This window comes from Alligator sinensis, unplaced genomic scaffold (assembly GCF_000455745.1).
Source record: "Alligator sinensis unplaced genomic scaffold, ASM45574v1 scaffold11_1, whole genome shotgun sequence".
NCBI classification, from domain to species: Eukaryota; Metazoa; Chordata; order Crocodylia; family Alligatoridae; genus Alligator; species Alligator sinensis.
Window position 1 is genome coordinate 607,495 of NW_005842801.1, and position 18,788 is coordinate 626,282.

General features: G+C 42.7%; 1 protein-coding gene across 1 annotated transcript in view; it reads left to right on the forward strand.

Annotated features, from left to right (window-relative positions):
• EIF3H (eukaryotic translation initiation factor 3 subunit H) overlaps positions 1–15,697 on the forward strand; it is a 119,403-nt gene extending 103,706 nt beyond the window's left edge. Inside the window, exons 6-8 of the mRNA XM_006035107.3 lie at positions 7,282–7,402; positions 12,977–13,109; positions 15,424–15,697. Coding sequence (XP_006035169.1) covers positions 7,282–7,402; positions 12,977–13,109; positions 15,424–15,521 — 352 coding nt within the window. The 3' untranslated portion in view covers positions 15,522–15,697. The remainder of the gene's footprint in view (positions 1–7,281; positions 7,403–12,976; positions 13,110–15,423) is intronic.
• Positions 15,698–18,788: the final 3,091 nt, after the last annotated feature.

Consider the following 18,788-nt stretch of genomic DNA (forward strand, 5'->3'; position numbering starts at 1 on the left):
TTCCCTTTATGAAATGCCTGGCAGTAGTCATCACCTTTTACATACTGCCCATCCCAACTCCTGTGATCACAAACATTTCCAGGTTTTGGAGACTTAGGCAAAGGGACTCTGCATCCAGGGAACTTGGTCTCTCCAGGTAAACTAGCTTTGGGTTTAAGTTCTGGATTTGCATGGTTCTGAGAGTTAAGGAACTTAAGAAAAATGTTTATCCCCAAAGTGTTACTTATTACAGATAATCAGGCCATTGTGTTTTAAATAATGTAGAGTGGCTTTGACAATTTTGGGATGCCATGTAATTGTGTGAGTAGGTTCAGTCCCCTAAGATATTTCTAGTTGCCCCAGACCTGGTTGTGTAAGAACAGTCGCACTATGCCAAGTCACTCTATGACACGGCTTTGCAAAGTCTGTGCATTGGGCGGTGGTGGATTAGATCATCTTCCTTTTTGATCAGGTTTAGTTGTACAAGTAACTCTTGTTCTGGGTGCAGACCAGTACAGTATTCACTTCAGTTGCAGGTGACCACAGCTCATCCTATCAGATTGGGTACTCAGAACAGAAGCAGCGTAATTCATTTCTTGAGAGTGTTGCCTCCCAGGAAATCTAATTGGAATAATCTAATAAAAAGCTAAGCTCTGGGTGATGTGTGACAACAGGCAAAGGCTCTCATGCCCTGTTGTTGTTCTGCTCCCTGAAAGGGTCTTAGAGCCTGAAATTTTGCCAGCCTTTTGATAACAAGTTGAGGCTTAATATAAGGAGTTGGGAGTTAATATACTGTCAAGTGGCATTCAGATCTTGAGAGCAATAATTACAAGCGACTCCCATTCTTTTTCATTTCTTTTTTTTTGTTCTTTTGATGATCAAGTTTAATAAGGACTACTTGTGGTCTAGCTTTATACTTGGTTACTCTTATGATATGTTTGTCTTGTGCAATTTTTTTCAAATAGCAGCAGCAGAATTGAGCATGTGCTGCGCATTTACAGTAACATTATATATTAAAGGTATTTTTCAAGCAGTTAAAATATTTTATATAATAACATAAGGACTAATGCATTTTCAGGAACAATGTTAATCTTTGTACAGAATTATTCCCATGGAGAGATCTCAATGTGATTTATAGATTATTAGGATAATTTGTATTTCACAAATGGGGGAACCTGAGCTATTGTAAAGGTAAGTGTGTTGCCCAAAGAAATGCATCCAAGTCAGTGGCAGATCATGGTTCATGGCTCCTGACCTCCAGTTCTGTGCCCTTTGATACAAGCACAGCTGTAGAAATCTGTTGAAAATGCCAAGCAGGAAAACATTCTGCTAGAGTAAGCGGGTGTTCTTTCCAGTATCCTTTTATCCAAGTAGGTCTCTTTTTCCATAGTTTCATAGTTGGTAGGGTCAGAAGGGACCTGAGTAGATCATCAAGACTGACCCCCTGCCATGGCAGGAAAGAGTACTGGGGTTAAACGACCCCGGCAAGGTGTTCATCTAGCCTCCTCTTAAAGACCCCCAGGGTAGGAGCCAGCACCACTTCTCTTGCAAGTTGGTTCCAGATCCTAGCCACCCTGACAGTGAAGTAGTGCCTCCTGATGTCTAGTCTGAATCTACCCTCTGTCAGCTTGTGACCCACTCTCTGGTTGCGACCCTCCAGCCAGTTAGTGACCCAATTGACTGTGTAGGTGTCAATGCCACAGTCCCCTAGTTTTTTAATGAGAATGGGGTGAGAGATAGTGTCGAAGGCCTTCCTAAAGTCCAGAAGGACTACATCCACTGCTATACCTGCGTCTAAGGATTTTGTGATCTGATCATAGAAGGCCGCCAGGTTGGTCTGACAGGACCTGCCTCTAATGAGCCCATGTTGGTTGCTCCTAAGCATAATCTTCCCTGCTGGCCCTTTACAGACATGCGCCAGGATAATTCTCTCAAAAAGCTTACCCAGGATTGAGGTAAGACTAACTGGCCTATAATTTCCTGGGTGGTCCTTCCTCCCTTTTTTGAAAATGGGAACCAAATTGGCCCTTTTCCAGTCCTCTGGCACCACACCAGAGCGCCACGAGTGCTCGTAAAGCTGTGTCGGGGTCCTGCAATGATCTCTGCTAATTCCCTCAGCACTCTGGGGTGGAGATGGTCAGGCCCTTCTGATTTATATATGTCCAGTCCCTCCAGAAGTTCCCTGACTAGATCCTCACTGACCCTACGCCTGGGTGCGCCTCCCCTGGGGCCTATGGTGGTCCCGGGGGGGTGGGGGGAGGTGGGGGCCGTGACTCGGTCCCTGCTCAGAAAAATGGAGGCAAAGAAATTGTTAAATAGGTTAGTTTTGTCGTCTGGTGTGACGACTAGATTTCCTAGCGTGTCTTGCAGAGGCCCCACGTTACCCGGTACCTTCGTTTTGCCCCCTCTGTATTTAAAAAAGGACTTCTTGTTGTCCTTGATCCGGGTAGCTAGTCCCAGTTCCATCTCCACCTTGGCCTTCCTGACCACCCCCTGCAGCCCTGAGCAACCGAGGTATAGTCCTCCCTGAGGATGGCCCCTCCCTTCCGTTGGGTATACTCCTCCCTTTTAGCCAGGAGACATTCCTGTCTGCTTTTGGTGAGCCATGGGGGCTTTTGCGTCCTCTTGCCCCCTTTGATCTGTGTTGGGATTACCTCCCTTTGGGCTTGGAGGATCGTCTCTTTAAGGAATGACCACTCTTCTTGGACTCCCAACTCCCCTCCCCTCTGGGACCTGAGTGCCTCCCCGACTATTCTCCTTACCTCATTGAAGTCCGCCCTCCTGAAGTCCAGGGCTGCTGCCTTGCTGCAGGCCTTTGCCACCTTTCACTGGATGGTGAATTCCAGCAGGCGATGATCACTGTTGCCTAGGTGGTCGAGCACCTGCAGACCCCTCACCAGGTCGTCGCCCGTGGCCAGGACCAGGTCCAACAAGCCGTCTCCCCTGGTGGAGCTCTGCACTTCCTGGGTTTGATGGAGGTCCTGTATCTTGTCTAGGAACCTATGTGAGCAGTCAGACCTGGCTGACTGCTCTTCCCAGCAGATGTCTGGAAAGTTCAGGTCACCCGTGATGACCATGTTCTTTGACCTAACTACCTCTGTGAACTGACTTAAGAATTCCTGGTCTAGCTCTTCCCCTTGGTTGGGAGGTCTATAGTAGACCCCCCACCGTTAAGTCCCTTTCTCTCGACTTCCTTGTATTCTAACCCAGAGCACTTCAGTGTGCCCCTCCTCTGACCATGTGCTACTTGTTGAGGATGTGTGTCTCTCCTTACGTAGAGCGCCACACCCCCACCTTTCCTCCCTGTCCTATCCCTCCTGTGCAGCCTATAGCCCTTGATAGTCACTGCCCAGTCATGCGTTGGGTCCCACCACGTTTCTGTGAGCTCCACTATGTCTGGGTCAGTGTCAGCTAGCAGGAGGGCAAGTTCCTCCTGCTTGTTCCCCATACTATGAGCATTTGTGTAGAGGCATTTGAGGCCTCCTGAAGATGCATGCGCTGCCCCCTGAACTCAGTACTGCCTGGGCCCCTGTTGCTTACCTGGGTATTTGTTCTGCTCGTCATTGATTCAGGCTGTGCTGTTCTTGTGGGTGACACTTGGTTTAGTGGTCCAAGGCTTCCTCCGCCCTCGTCTTCCCCTTCCCCCGATGAGCCTAGTTTTAAAGCCTACTGGAGGAGATGCGCCAACCTAGAAGAGAACACGCTTACCTTTGGGGGAAAGGTGGAGCCCATCCCACCCGAGCATGTCTCTCGTCGTGATGTGTGGGTCATTGTCTAGGAAGCCGAAGCCTGCCTCGAGACACCATTCCCGAAGCCGCCAGATGATCTCTCTGATGCGGGTCTCATGTCGTCTTCCACGTCCGCTCACTGGTAGGACAGAAGAGAATAACACCTGTGCCCCTATCTCCCTCAGCACACCCCCCAGAGCATGGTAGTCCATCATCAGGTGATCAGGGCTTCTCCTGGCCCCATCATGTTCTTGGCTTTCTGCCACCATGTTCTTGGTCAGACAAAGCAATCCAGCCCAGGAAGTAGGATACCCTGTAAAAGAGGATGTGGGAGCACTCCCTGGGTCAGGAAGATGAGAAATTGCAGCAGAGTACTTCTGTTTTCAGTATACTCCAAACTCTGCCTAGTGAAACCGATGGAAAGGGTGAGGACAATGCAATTTTGAAAGTGCAAGAAAAATCAAGAAATTTGGCAATCCATTTACCAAGACGATATCTTTTATGCAGAGTTGAATATTTTGTTGCACTGTTGCAGTACTTTGTCCTATGGAAGAGAGAAGCAACTTCCAAATAATATGTTTTTATTATTAGTTTTTCTATGTACAGATTCCAGCATTGCACAAAAGTTTCAAAGGGTGCACAAAGACCAGGTATAGGTATCTTTGGCAAACATTTGCCATAGATAAAGTATCTCCGTTGCCTGGCTTTTTGTACCTTACGAATTCACTGTTAGATACTAACTTCTCCTTTACTGACATCTCCCTACTTGGACGTAATACACTGTAACCTCTGTAGTATGGTGTAAAATATGCTTTCATACTAGAGGACAAAGATTTCTCTAATACTTTTTTTTATATGTAGAACTATTTTGGGAATTTTTTTTTTTTAAGTTATCTGTGTTTGCATTTCTGTCTCATTTTGTGCAAGGCTTTTCTTAACTACGAGTGCCAGCAGACGTAGAAAAAAATAACACGCTTTACTGGAAGCAGCAATGCATCACTTTGACTGACCCAGTCCTGCAGCATCTGTATAGATTGGGCACTTCAGTGGGGCTTTTTGGCGCTTTTGTCTAATAGCTGATTCAATCAGCTATTAGATAAAAGCACCAAAAAAGCCCCACTAAAGTGCCTTGTCTGTACAGAAGTTGGGTGAGCTAATGGGTCCAGCTAAAGTATGCCTCTTCTGGGTATGAGCTAGGCTCAGCATGGGGGCGTACGCAGTTTAAAGTGCCATCCTCCCTCCCCCCCCCAACATCTGCAGGCAGCCTGCTTGTTTCAACATGTTACAGATACTTTGTCTTTCTCTCTCAAATCCCTTCCTTTTAATCCTTTATTTTTTTTAAAGGAAATGGGAACAGAAAAGGGCAAAATGCATGAGAGCTGTGGAAAAACTGGTCCTGCCTTTGGAGCATACTTATCTCTTCATGTCTTGGTTCACATCTGTTTAAGTTATCTGTTTTTAGCTTTTTGTTTCCCTGGCAATGAAAGCAAACATCATACTACAGTAACTTCTAACAATAACTCCCTGTTCCTGTGTTCTGCTGCTCTGAGCTGGTCTAGGCGATTCACATAAAATCATTCTCTGTAACCAGTCATATTTCATGTGGCTATTATCTGTAAAATAATTATGTATTTCTGATATCCTTGTGCCCTACAAGTCCATTATTGTGTACATATATAGGCACTCTGATGATATCCGGTTCTAACACTAATTCTGTGCAATATAAATTCTGTGAAAAGCTGAAAATATACATACCGATGGCCATGGCAATATTCCTTAGATCTAAATATCATACAGTTAAAATATTCAACAAAAGAAAGCCCCAGGAAGTTTGAAAATACCAGTGCCTTTCTTGCTACTGGATAGTTGAAGTCTTTTCTCATGTAGCTCCCAATTAAGATTTTAAAACTTAGGTAGAAAACAAATTCTGAAATGAATGGTACAAGTTTTCAGTTGGGTGAGCAGGTAAGTCAGTTTAGCAAATTCTTAGCTGCCAGGCCCGATACTCACAAACGAGAGAGAGCACCCGTTTCCCAGCCACTTTCTCGGCTTGCTCAGTGTTATGCTTGGTGTACGAACAGCTTTCACTTCTACCTATGAATTTCCTGGCTTTTGTGGAAGCAATTTACACTTGAAAAGGTCTCCTTTTAAGGTGTGTTGATAGATCATATACTGCGCCTTAAGATTTATGCTACTTATGCTGTCTTCTGGTGATTTCCAGCTGGACTTCACACACCACGTAAAAATTTTAGGATGATGAAATGTGTGGAGGGAATGAATTTGTAAAAGACTGAGGGGGAAGCTCATGAACAGTTTAGAGCAGTGCTGTCTGCAAGGCACAAGATTGTACTAGGGAAGAACACAAAGTAGGAGGGGGAGGTTTCTTCTACCTGGAAACTAAGAGCAACGGATGTCACCAAATAAAAACGAAAATGGAGTTTAACTGTGCAACTGCCTGACTTGGCATTCAGCCAAGTAGGACTGAGCAGTGCTTGCTCCTAATTAGTCAGAAGCACCAGTATAAAGCAGTGCCCCCCATGTACACTCCCATAAATCATATAGGAATGAACACCTGTCTCCGTAGGGACCATGCTGAAGGAGTTCTCTGTGAAAAAGTTCAGTTTGAAAGCTGTACCTTAAATTTGGTATTTCTGCAAAACACTGAATAGATTAAGCCATTTTCATTACCACCATTTCTAGCAGACTTCATTTGTTTGGCCAAGCCTACGGATTATATCATTTGGGTTTGACCCACCCAGATTTGCTGCTTCCGTGTTGCTTTTGGTATGCCATGCTGAATTGGCTTGACTGGAACCAATGCCTTCTGTCAATAGCTAAGAGCAAGTGATGTCTCCAAAATTTTAAAGTACGGCTTGGTAGCTTGGCTAACTGGAAGGAGCCTGTAAGAATATTTAAGTAGTCCATCAAGAATGCCAGAAATCTTGCATAAAGCTACAGTGACTTTAAACCAAGGTTAGGAACATAGCTGAGTATCTGCTGTTTAGGAGTCCACCTCACAAAACCATGCAATTGTTTCATATATTGCTACGTTTGGCCATGTTTTGAAATAATGTAGGTGATGTCACCTTTGGTGATTTTTGCAGAATGATGAGGAATGTTACACCACTTCTGTGTGCTTGCACGTTGTACCTGATGTTCACCTCTGTAACTGCTAAACCCCCGAGGGTTAGGTGTTAAGTACAGGTGTAGCAGAAAGCTCTGACCAGAGATGCTTGCTTACATACTATTCTGAGGGATGCAATACAAGCACGATGACTGACACTTACATCTTGACTTTCACTAGTGGTGATTGTTCATTCTCCACTTCTTTATTTTTTTATTTTTAAAGTCTGAATGAGGATGGGTAGCAAGTGGCAAAGACACTAGAGGAACTGCTTTTTATAAATGGTTTTAATGTACTATAAATAACAGTTACTCTGAATTTAGGGGAGAATTAGCTAACTACCTGACCACCATTCAGGCCTGATTTGTAACTTGTTCATTTAATTTGAAATTTCAAGCAGTTTGTTTTTTGTGGTCAGGCTTTACCAGCGTGAAACTTTTTGTCTTTCAGTAATCATCTGGGGAAGAGCCTGCAGTTGCTCATGGACAGAGTGGATGAGATGAGCCAAGATATAGTTAAATACAACACCTACCTGAGGAACGTTAGCAAACAGCAGCAGCAAAAACACCAGGTTGGTGAGAAGGAAAGGCTGGGTCAGGGTGGGGGTCATCCCTTTGCTGCGCCCCCATGAAGATGACATATCATGCAAAGTTACATTTACAACAGCCAAACTACATTTTGCTGATTCTTAAAAACATGTTGTGGGGCTCCATATGGTCTTCATCCCACCTGCAGCAGCTGTGGCTCATGTGGGCAGTGGCAGTGAGTCCAACCCTAGCATGGGCTGGAGGGAAGAAGAGAGGATGCTAGTGGCACCGCCCTGCCCTAGGTTGGGGGTCCTGTGCTGCACTGGGTGGCCTGGGCTGCCTTCCTCCCCATGCCCCTCCCCCCCAACCCCTGGAGCACCGTCTCCCACCCCACCTGTGCTCCTGAGAGCATGGGCACTGGCCCTTGGGACCACTGGCCCAGTCACACAGCTCCCCGCCATTCCCAAAGGACCCTCCAGACCCCTTCCCCAGCTGGAGGGGCAGGCATCTCTGGCTAGGCCATGCTGGAAACAACATAAAGCTGGGCTCACCAGTGACACCAAGCCCTGCCTCAGACCCCCTTCCCCTGGCACAACCCTGGCCCCCAGACACCTTACTCCAGCACCAGGAGGCACTCACACTCATGTGCGCACTTGCACACACATACACACATCCTACACAGCCCCATGGACAGTCCCCAACACCTGGCCCTCGCTCCATCCCCTCGGTCCCACAGTTACCTGTATCCAGCTGCTGAGACTGTATTGCCGGTCACAATTGTTTCCCCCTGCTTCTGATCACCCTCTCCCCGCAGCCCCGAGCAGTTCCTTGCAGTCTGGAACTCTAGCAGCCTGCAAGGCAAAACCTGTAGTTTCCCACTTCAAAGGAGAAAAGTCACACTTTTCTTCTTTAAAGAGGAAAATCCACATTTTTTCTCAGGAAACGGAAAACCCAGATCTGTGCTTGTTATCAGCCAAACCTTTGCTTGTAATGCAGCACTAGAGCTACAAGGGCTAGTGCAATCTGTGGGATGTTTAGACTGGAAAATGTTGAAGGGGAAGGTTATACGACTAATGTATTTGGCATGAGAGCAGCTGTTGCAAGAATACTGTGTCCATTTTGGTTGTCAACAGTTGAAGGTTTGCTCATAAGAGCATTCAGAAATGATGCATAAGAATGATTTAATGGATTGGCAATGATAGTACAGTAAGACTCAATCTCTGTGGCTTAATGAAGAAGGTTGAGAAGTGACATGATCATAGTCTGTTGTTACCTATATGGAGGATAGGTTTGATAGGGCTAATTGTCTAATTGTCAGTCTAATTGTCAAAGTTAACATAAGATCCAGTGCTAGAAGCAAAAGCTAGATATATTCAGGCTACAAGTTAGGTAGATTGTTTTAATAGTGAGGGTAATTGAGGGTCATTGTAAAAATTTAGCAAGAGCTGTGGTGGCTACCTTATGATCAAATTCCATGGGTTTTTTTTTTTTAATGTTAACGTAGTTCAAACGAGATAAAAATTCTGCATTAAATGATCACAGCAGTCCCTCTGGCTTTATACATTTCAATAACTTTCTGAATGTTAATTATTAACATATGAATTTCTTTATAAATCAAACATGTTATTGCAAACTTTTTTTGCTACATATATCTACCCACCTAAAAGAGAGCGCACCCTGCATTCACTTTGCACTGTCAAGGTTACATGAACAACGCAGAGATTCTCTGCATTTATTTGGAAAAGCAGAGTGAAGTAAGTTCTAGGGTGTCACACCTCATTTCTTTACTAACTATAATTACTTTGTTAGTGGCTCATTGCAGCATAGTTATCACTCTTAACTTCATTTAAAAATGGAGCAATTGCGATCAAGTGCAAGCAGTTTTTATCGAAACAATAGACCAACTGCTGCAAAGTGGATGGTGTAATGCAAAGAAAAAAGAAAATCACCTGAATGTTCACAAACCGATATGGATGTTTAACTTTTTTTTCAACACTGCCTGAAGGCTGCACTTGTCACTGTTGCTGAAAGATTGTTGACTGCATTTCAGTATGCTATCAAGTATGAAATGTTTTCATACACTTGTGCACCAATACTCTGAAGTGATTTAAAATATCCTGTGTGACTCTTGGCCTTCAGATTTAAAAGTCTTTTTTCTATAATGAGTTTACATCAGCAAGCCAGAGCCTCAGGTTTATATCGTTACAGTCCACACACATCTAATCTTCACACTTTTTCCATGTGAGGTACAGTACGAAATGTAGTAATTTTTTAGAACATCTATGTATCATTTAAAAATATAACTGTTCTTTATGGGTTAGTTTAAGCATCATTTTTGTAAAAACAAATGTTCAGGTAGAAAATGAAAAAAATGGTCTGGAGTTATAGTATTTAAATGTTAGAAAAACAGCATTGATAGGGACAGTACTGAGAACATGCTTTAAATGCTTTTTAAAATAAATTAATCCCAAAAAGGTACCTTGTATTTTAATTCATCCTTCTAGTTGCCCATATGGTGATGGTATCCAAGTGGTAACCCACAAGCATCTTATTTTGGGACATATTGATCTATGATAATTTCTTCCAGTCACTTCTCTGTATTAAAAAGGGTTGGTTTTTTTTTTTTGGTTTTTTTGTTTTTTTGTTTTTTTTACCCCTATCCTATTATTGCAATACTGTGTTGACCTGGGACTTGGATAAAAACTTAGAAATTTTGACTTGCTCTAAACTACTTGAGGCAAGCCTCTTGTACACATTGATTCTAGCCATGTTTTTGACTGGGAAAATTGAGTCATGCACCATGCTGTTCTTTCTATCAAACGTATTGCTGACTAAGCTGCAGGAAAAAATGAGCTTTAAACACGAAGAAAAGTAAAGAAACTCCTTCATACAGCATAACATTGCAGTATATCCTTCCTCTTGTAAAAGTCCCTACTCCAAGGCAAAGACGACTCCCCCACCTTGCCTTCTTTGTTTTGTATTAATGCCCCCCCCACACACACACACACACACACCCCACACACACACACCTGTTTGATAGCTGAGCATGGCTAAGTACGTAATAGAGCTGATTTGGGCTTGGACCAGTGGCCCCCAAACTAGCATTTTATAACTCTTTTTGCAATTGAGAGGTAGTTAGCTGTGTTAATCTGAAGCCAGGTAGAGATGCACCTTATAGACTAAGTAGGATAGATATAGAGCACAAGCTTCTGTGAACTCGAGGGCTAGGGACAGAAGTTGCACATAAACTGGTTTAAGTGATCAGAAACTGGTTTAAACCAGTAACAGAACAGAAGTTCAGTGCTCATAAACTGCTTTCAAAATGGCTAAAATCAGTTTAAGATGAACTTGGTTGGATATAGTATCAGACTTAACTGATTTAGGTCAAACCAGTTTATGGCACATCTTTCCCAGATCCCTTCCTGGTTCAAGTTAACTCAGTCTCCCAGCATCCCAGGATGCTTTGACGCCCTGGGCTGTGCTGCCTCAACTTAGCCCGCTTCCTACCTGTGTCTGTCAGCCCATAGGGATGGGGGGGCAGGGGAACAGCCCCCTAGCCAGGGTCTACACAGCACATGGGGGGTGGGAAAGCCCTTGTGGTGAGGACTTTTCAGATCCTGGCAGCCCTCTCTCCTCCTCCCTCCCTTTCCCCATCTGCTCACTGCTTCAATGGCTGCCACAGAAGGGAGGGAAAAGGAGTCCTCCCTGCCGGGTACCTGCCCCTGCAGCCCAACATGGGGGTACCAGAAAGCCCCTGCCTTGGGGGGCTACCCCCCACCCCAGCCCAGGGCAGCCCCAAGGAGCTGCAGAAATTTTTCCCCCTCCTGAACCTTGCCTTAGCCGCTGTGAGTCTTGGGCAGCTTCAGGGAGTGGTAGGAAATTCTCCTCCTCCACAGCCAGTTTTGCCATGGCTGTTGTGAGTCTGAGGCAGAACTAATGTAGGGGAGCAAAGGCATTTCCCTCTGCTCCTGGGCTACCCCTGACACTCACAGCAGCTAAGGCGAGAGGTTGGGGCTGGGAAGAATTCCCCTGAGCTCCCTGGGGCTCCCCAGTGCCCCCATGCTGGGCTGCAGGGCCAGGCACTCAGCCAGGAGGATGACTTCTCCCTCCCTCCTGTGGCAGCAGCTGAAGCAGTCAGCAGCTGGGAAGTGGGGGGCAGGGGTTCCCATCAGCTGCCCAGGGCTGCCTGGCCTGGGGAAAATCTCCTGAGTGGGAGGCTCCCCCAAGGTGGGCTAGCACCTGGACAGGGGGCTCCTGAACCCCCTGTAGGGACACAGCAGGAGGCTGGGGACACTTGGCTGGGCTGGCAATGGCCAGCAGACTGAGAGATGTGCTCCCAATGCCCCCCGCCTACCGGCCTGGGTCAGTGCAAACCTCCCCCTCCCTTTCCCAATTAAAAACTGAATGTCAGTTCAGTTGCTTTTTGGTTCAACCTACGCAGCTTAGAGGAAGCTGCCTAGATTGAATTGATTCAGCCTGAGGCCTGTCTGTACTTAGCCAAGTACAGACAGGTGCTGTGAAAGATTGCTTGTTGCAAGTCTTATGGAGCACCTGATTTTCCCCCAAGCTCCCAGTTTTTCTGTGAGCCCTAGATTGAAGAGGTCAGGTTTTACTGAGCCTTAGTTATTTTGCAGTAACTGTGCCTATGCCTTCAGTTCCCCCTGCAGTGAGTGCTAAACCAGAACAGCTTACTGCTGTTTGAAACAGGGTTACATTGCCCCAGTTAGTTTTCACTTACCGAGGGGAAAAAGTGGGTACACAAACCATTTTTATGCCCACAGTTAATAGGAGATGGGGACTTACTGTACCATAGCTGTTTTGCCATAGTTATTCAGTATGTTTGCTCTTGCTCTGTGGCAAGTGAAAGCTAAATGAAAACTCGCCGTTTCATTTAGGCATAAGCTAAATAAGCTTCCCTGTTTAGCTCTCATTGTTACCATGGAAAAGAGGAAGTACAATAGATCTCCACATCTTGTTAACTGTGAGATGTGAACATTGATAATTGTGCATATTATATAAAATAATATGTGGAGTTCTAATTGTGAAGTTGGGAACTACCAATTCAGACTTTTTAGACACTGGGGTTGCTTACAGACGTAAAAAAAAACAAAAAAACAAACAAACACCCAAAAAAGAAAAATGGTGCTTTGCTTTACTTTAAGTTCTGCATGCCCCCGTGCCGAGGCCATCACATGCCCAGAAGAGGTATTACATTAGTTGGACCTGGTTTGGCCACCATCTGTATAGATCAGGTGCTTTAGTCAGGATTTTTTGGTGCTTTTATCTAATAGCTGATTGAATAGGCTTTAGATAAAAGCACCAAAAAGCCCTGCTAAAGCGCCTGATTTACACAGATGCTGTAGAGCCGGATCAAGTAATGTGCTGCTACTTCTGGTAAAATGCATTTGTTTGTTTGTCTTGTTCTGTTTTGTTTTTTCATGTCTGTCAGCAGCCTGGTTTGGTAAAATAAAATCCATGTACTAGTAATTATACTTTATTTATTTATTTATTTATTTATTTATTTATTTTTCAGGCTGCATTTAGAAGCTTCTCTCTTAGCTATAGTAGTGTCTAGTTATTCTTTTTTAAAACCTGTTCTTTTTTTGCTTTGTTTTCAGTACCAACAGAGACGTCAGCAAGAGAATTTACAGCGACAGAGTCGAGGAGAGACACCTCTTCCTGAGGAGGATATCAACAAAATATTCAAGCCACTGCAGCCCCCTGCCAGGATGGAGTCGTTGCTTATTGCAGGTGAAAGAGATTTCCAGAATCATTACTTCTTAAGTCATTCCTTCACATACTATCTAGCCAGGAGAAAAATAGAGGTGTTGCCCTTTAATAATGTCTGTTCTACGTATACATCATATTAGTACGGGATGCCTCAGCGTTTTTACTGTTCCGTACCTCTTTCTTTACTCTAGTTTAGGGAAATGGGGAGTCCCCTGTGGTTCAGTGGTAGAATCTTTGCGTACTGCACAGGAGACCTGGGTTTGATTCCTAGATGCTTATATAACTACAGCCATGCAGGTACCAAACATCTGGACTCAGTCTGGTTTTTCAATTCTGTCTCAATGGCCTAAAGGGCAGATGGAAGGTCTGGGCAGCCTCCACAACTTCAAAAATTTCTGTCGAGGCATATGCATGATCCAGGAGGATTGGGGTTGCTATATTAGGAAAATGCCTAAGGAGTATTATAGATGCCAATAAAAAAAAACAAACAAGAAGGTAATTTACATAATGGGCAACCACTGAACCAAAATGGTGACAAAGCTAGTGGAAAGCAAAAACTTTTCATATGACACACATTTTTGGGAACCGTGTACTTTGGTGTCATCTTCAGATTAATTGGAAGAATAGTTCCATTGGATGTGACCAGATGGAGCTGTGGATGAGGAACAACACCTTTTATTTCTCCAATTCCTGTCGCAGGGTGCCTGAAAAGGACCGATGACAGAGCATAGGTTTCTTCAACACATTCACCTTTTCATGGCCTCCTCTCCGGACCTTGAATTCAGCTCTTCTGCCATTTCCTGTGCTTGGGTGGGTGCACAGAGTGGACACTAGAGGCAGTGTAGGGGCAGTTGCAGAGTAGAGGTTTAGGATCTTAGTGTCCCCACAGAATATTGAGTAGGGTGGGGCATGATGAGAAAATAAATATTTAATTTTAGGATTATTTTATTTGAGTTTTTTTCAGTGGAAGCAGTTAATACTTGAATCAGCCTTTGGAAGACAGTGAAGGTTCTGGGAATAATACAGCAAATTATTTCACCATTTGAAAATATTTTGAGAGCTGTTTATAACATGAACAGGGGTAATTGCAAAGTTCATATTCTAATTCAAGGAAAGGGATTGGTGACTAATTGATTACAAAACTATAAAAAAGACTTGTCACTTAAAATAATGAATATACAATAAATAAGTTTCAACAAGTACATTTTTTCCATATAGTTTTAAAACAAGTCTCTTTTCTGGAGTCACTTAAAATTGAGAGTGCTATCTTAGTACAGCTTGTGTTTTATAATGAATCCTAGGAGCACAAAACTGTTTAAAAATGCATCGTAATACTTTTATGAAGCACAATAGAGGAAGGGAGCGTATGTACTTTTTATGATGGTAGATTATGGTTGTGCTGTCTTCTACAAGAAAGGAAAGTGAAAACTTTTATAATCAAAGAAAAAACAGCCTTCAGCCAAAATACTTACCTCATTTGTTCTTTTAGTTATAGTCAGGGGAAGAACTGAAGACATCCATTTCTTTAATTCAGAGGGCTTAAAGTTTGTGGATAAAGAATAAAACTTAGCTGCTTTGTCTCTGAGGCATTTAAAAACTTTTTAAGTAGAACATTAAATTGAAGTTTATTGGTCTGCTAAACAGTCTTAATTTTGATTAAGCTGACTTTATGGTTTGACATTCCCAAAAAATAACTTGTAGCAGCACTTGTATGAAAATAGTTTGATGGAGATGTTTCATTTGTATAGCACTGACAAGGCATCACACCCCAGTGGTTTTTTGAAATTTCAAATAAGGTGAAATATTTGGGGGGAAAAATGGCAAACGCTGTCAAATGGGAAAGCACCATAATTTTCAAGTCGAGAGTGTATTTATTATAAATATTTTTAATGGGAGCAGTAAATACACAAGAATTCAACTGAAATTGAGCCTTGCACTATTTTTAGGGCTGCTAATTTTGAACAAGTAATTGATGCGATTAAACCTCCAACACTACACCAACAATTGCGTATACTTTTTATGTTCCTTGGCCAACTTATTTGGAAGTTGCATATATTACAACTGAATTAAAATGATAGAATATTTAATTTTGAAATGCATACCAACTTATCTTCTCTGCTGATTTGATCTACTATTCTTTCCAAGTCTATTTGTGTATTGAAAAATTCTTTCCAGTGTCATGCTGTTTAAGTTTCTACTTTGCGGTATGTTGTGGTATGCTTTATAATGGTAAATGCTTGGGAATTCTTAAATCATGTTAAAGGACGTTCTTCAGATCAGATCTCATAATTGATGAAGGGTTTTTTGTTTTTTTTTTTTACTTTCCTGTTGACAGGTCAAATTAATACTTATGCCCAGAATATCAAGGAGTTCACTGCGCAGAACTTGGGCAAACTCTTCATGGCCCAAGCCCTCCAAGAGTACAGCAGCTAAAGAGGAAAAATCTTGTATTTGATACAATATCCAACAGAAGGAGTTCCGGTTCACACTTTTTATAGGGCTGAAGAAACTTTTCAAGCATTGTTGGCACATTGGAAAAAATGTCCCATGAAAGCTTGTGTAGAATTGTCTCCCTCTTCTAAAGAAAAATAAAAGTAAATTTGAACAAACTTTTAGTGTCTCCATATTTTTTTAGACTAAAGCTTTTTAGCCCCTGCACCATTAATTTATTCATGTTGCATGTCTTCCTGTGTTTAGTTAAAACAAGCAATAATATTGTTTAGTTTGTATTTAACCTAGAAACCAATAATAACATTTTCTACACGTGTGCAACATGGCTGACTTAACTTTGCAGAAGGCATCTTTAGACATCCTGACTCAAGTTTACAAGTATAATTTCTTTATTATTTAATTTATTTGGATTTCTTGGTGCAAGGGATATTTAGCTTGCATAACTCTTACCATAGATATTTCAGAGGCTTCATGAGCAGAACATAGACATTTCTTGTAATGCTTCACATAACTGAGGTTTAAGTACAGCACATTGATTGATTCAAATCGTTGCATAGAAATATGCCGGGTCCTCTGTGTGAGTGGATGAATGCTGTGTGTTGACCTGGTTGTTGGGATATTTACTGCAAGTCTATAATTATTTAGCTTAATAAGGGGTTGTATGGCAAAGTAGGAAAGAAAAGAATGGCTTGGGTGAATCACCCCATAGCAAACATCTGAAAGTATGAAGGGGCAATGTTTAAATGGTCATTTGAAGACATTTACCTCCTTCCAGCCAACCTACACAGTTAGATTTGCCTAGTAGTGCTGAAGCATGGGGACATAATGGACAGTAGTGATTCAAAAAGGGTTTTTCTTAAGAGGAGAAGAATACAGCTCGAGAACAGTGTTTCTGAGCTCTTTCAGGGAGGGATCTATCTGAAGTTACCTTTTTAGTCTACTGTAGGGGGAGAGAAAATCCTTAAAGAAACATGTAGACTAGGTTGAATCCTTTTTCTCTGAAAACTTCAATCCTGCTACAAGACAATATTTTGATTAAGTAGGCTGTCTTATCACTGGATGTGCCTGATGACAGACTTCTGTAGTGAAGAAACACAAGTACTGTAACTTAAACCTTTTTGGTAAAAATGGCTGATACAGGTCTCGGTTGTAACCCACGGCTCAGCTAAGTGGGAGAATTGTGGGATTCTACTCTGGGATAGGTCTGATTCCTGAGGACGTGCACTTATACCAGAAGACGAACATGGGTACAACTAGCTCTGTGACAAGCACACATCAGTAGGAAATAGATAGAGGCGGTGTACAACTTGAAATAGTATTAATAGGATAATCCAATAGGAACGCAGCATGCGGCCTGAATATTTTAACATGGGAAAAGTAGGTGGAATTATACCCAGTTTCACTGTACGGGGGCACTCAAAGTTTAATATTAAATGATTAAAATATGTGACATTTAAAGTGTGTACTAAATGTTAGTGCACTAAAGCCCCGTGAATGCTCATTAAGTAGCAAAGCAAGCCTTATTTTGCTGTACTTTAAGATGGAGGGCTTGTCCCATAGGGAAAATTTGTGCAGAGTACATGCAAACATGATTTTATAGCACATTATCTGTGCTGTGCTGTGCTCACTTTCTCTCTGGACACATTTTAGAGCAGATTAAGAGTGCCTGGATGTAGTGAAGCTTAATATGTATTAAGTCCTTAACTGTAAACTACAGTGAGTGAAGGTCACTTTAAGATTAAGGGTTTAATACACAACAAGCCAAATGTAAACTGACTATCATCTAGGGGGAGTCGGTGCTGAACAGCTAGGATGCTGAAAATTCACAACTGTTATTACAGCGCTCTAACTTCCCTACATAGACATCTCCTTAATCTTAAATGGCAGTGAACTTATGCCACTTTGCTTCTGAATGTCCCAACAGATCAACTAGCAGAAGCTAAAATAGCTGAAAGAATTTGGCTTAATCTTTAAAACAAACAAACAAACAAAAAACAATCACCTCTTGGGTAGAGACCAAGCATGGAAAGTTTCAGCCTCAAAGGTAGATGTTTTGGGAAGTTACGAGCATGTGAAAAATGGAGGTTGGAATGGAAACTTGGAGGAGGAGGTGCACCCTTAACTCTAGCAGTTGCTATAATTATGTAAATATATGCAAATTGTATGGAGCCCTCAAGCAGCTAGCAGACTGCCAATCCAGCCTTTTGCCTTGCTAAGTATGGGCACTTTGTATTTGCTGTCCATGCAATATAGTTATCTAAAACCAAAGATCTGATGAAGTATCCTGTTACAATACCACATGATTGAGTACAGTCTCCTATATAAATTATATCCAAAAATATAGAGTTAAATAGTTGCATATATTAAGCACTAAAGGCAGAATAAGCATAGGTGAAGAAACGAAGTAAAACACTGGAATAAGATGGAGAACTGAAGTGGTAAGAAGCAAGTTCTAGATGACTGGAAATAAAGGAGATTTAGACTCATAGTGGCTCAGTAGTGTAACTGACACCCATGCTGATGTTAAGCAAATGGAAATGAACATTGAAGGTAATGAGTTTAGTTAATATTGTATAGATAAAAATAATTTACAAGACTTTACGAGGATATGCAGTTTCAGTAGAGGCAGTATATGGTATGTGGTAAATACAAGTATTAAATTGAGGCAGGTCTGAGATTTGTGAAAAGAGACTTGAGAGTCAATTGCATATACGGGAAGTAAGTGAGGCCTTGCTTGAGAAGGGAGGTAAAAAAGGGGTTGCGTCTGCTTCATTCCAAAAACATTTTGGTATTGTGAGCAGTTGGCTAACAGAAAGAGGTTGCAAATGATTAATTAAATCTTATCAATCTAAAGGATGCTAAAAAACTAAGAAACCAGTATAGAAGTAATTTATATCAGGGCTGCCCAGCTGTATGGGGCTATCCAATTGGTGCCCTATGGGCTGCATGCAGTCCCTGAGAAGTTAATTTGTAGCCCCAAGGTTTCCATCCAGCTGCTGCTGCTCCCCCCTCGTTGTGGCTCCAAGCTCCCCTTCCCTCTCCTGTCTTCCACTTTCTACCCTCACCCTAGAGGGTTGTCTGGGGCACTCATGCAGCAGTACAGTAGGGGAGCCTGCAGCTAAAGCTGAGGATGAGACTGGGGCCCTGATGCATGCAGTGCAGTGGTAGGAGGGAACCACTACCAGGTGCCCTTGAGGACTAATGGCTTGTGCTTGTGTGGCTTTTAGACATCAGTTGGTGTGGCTCATG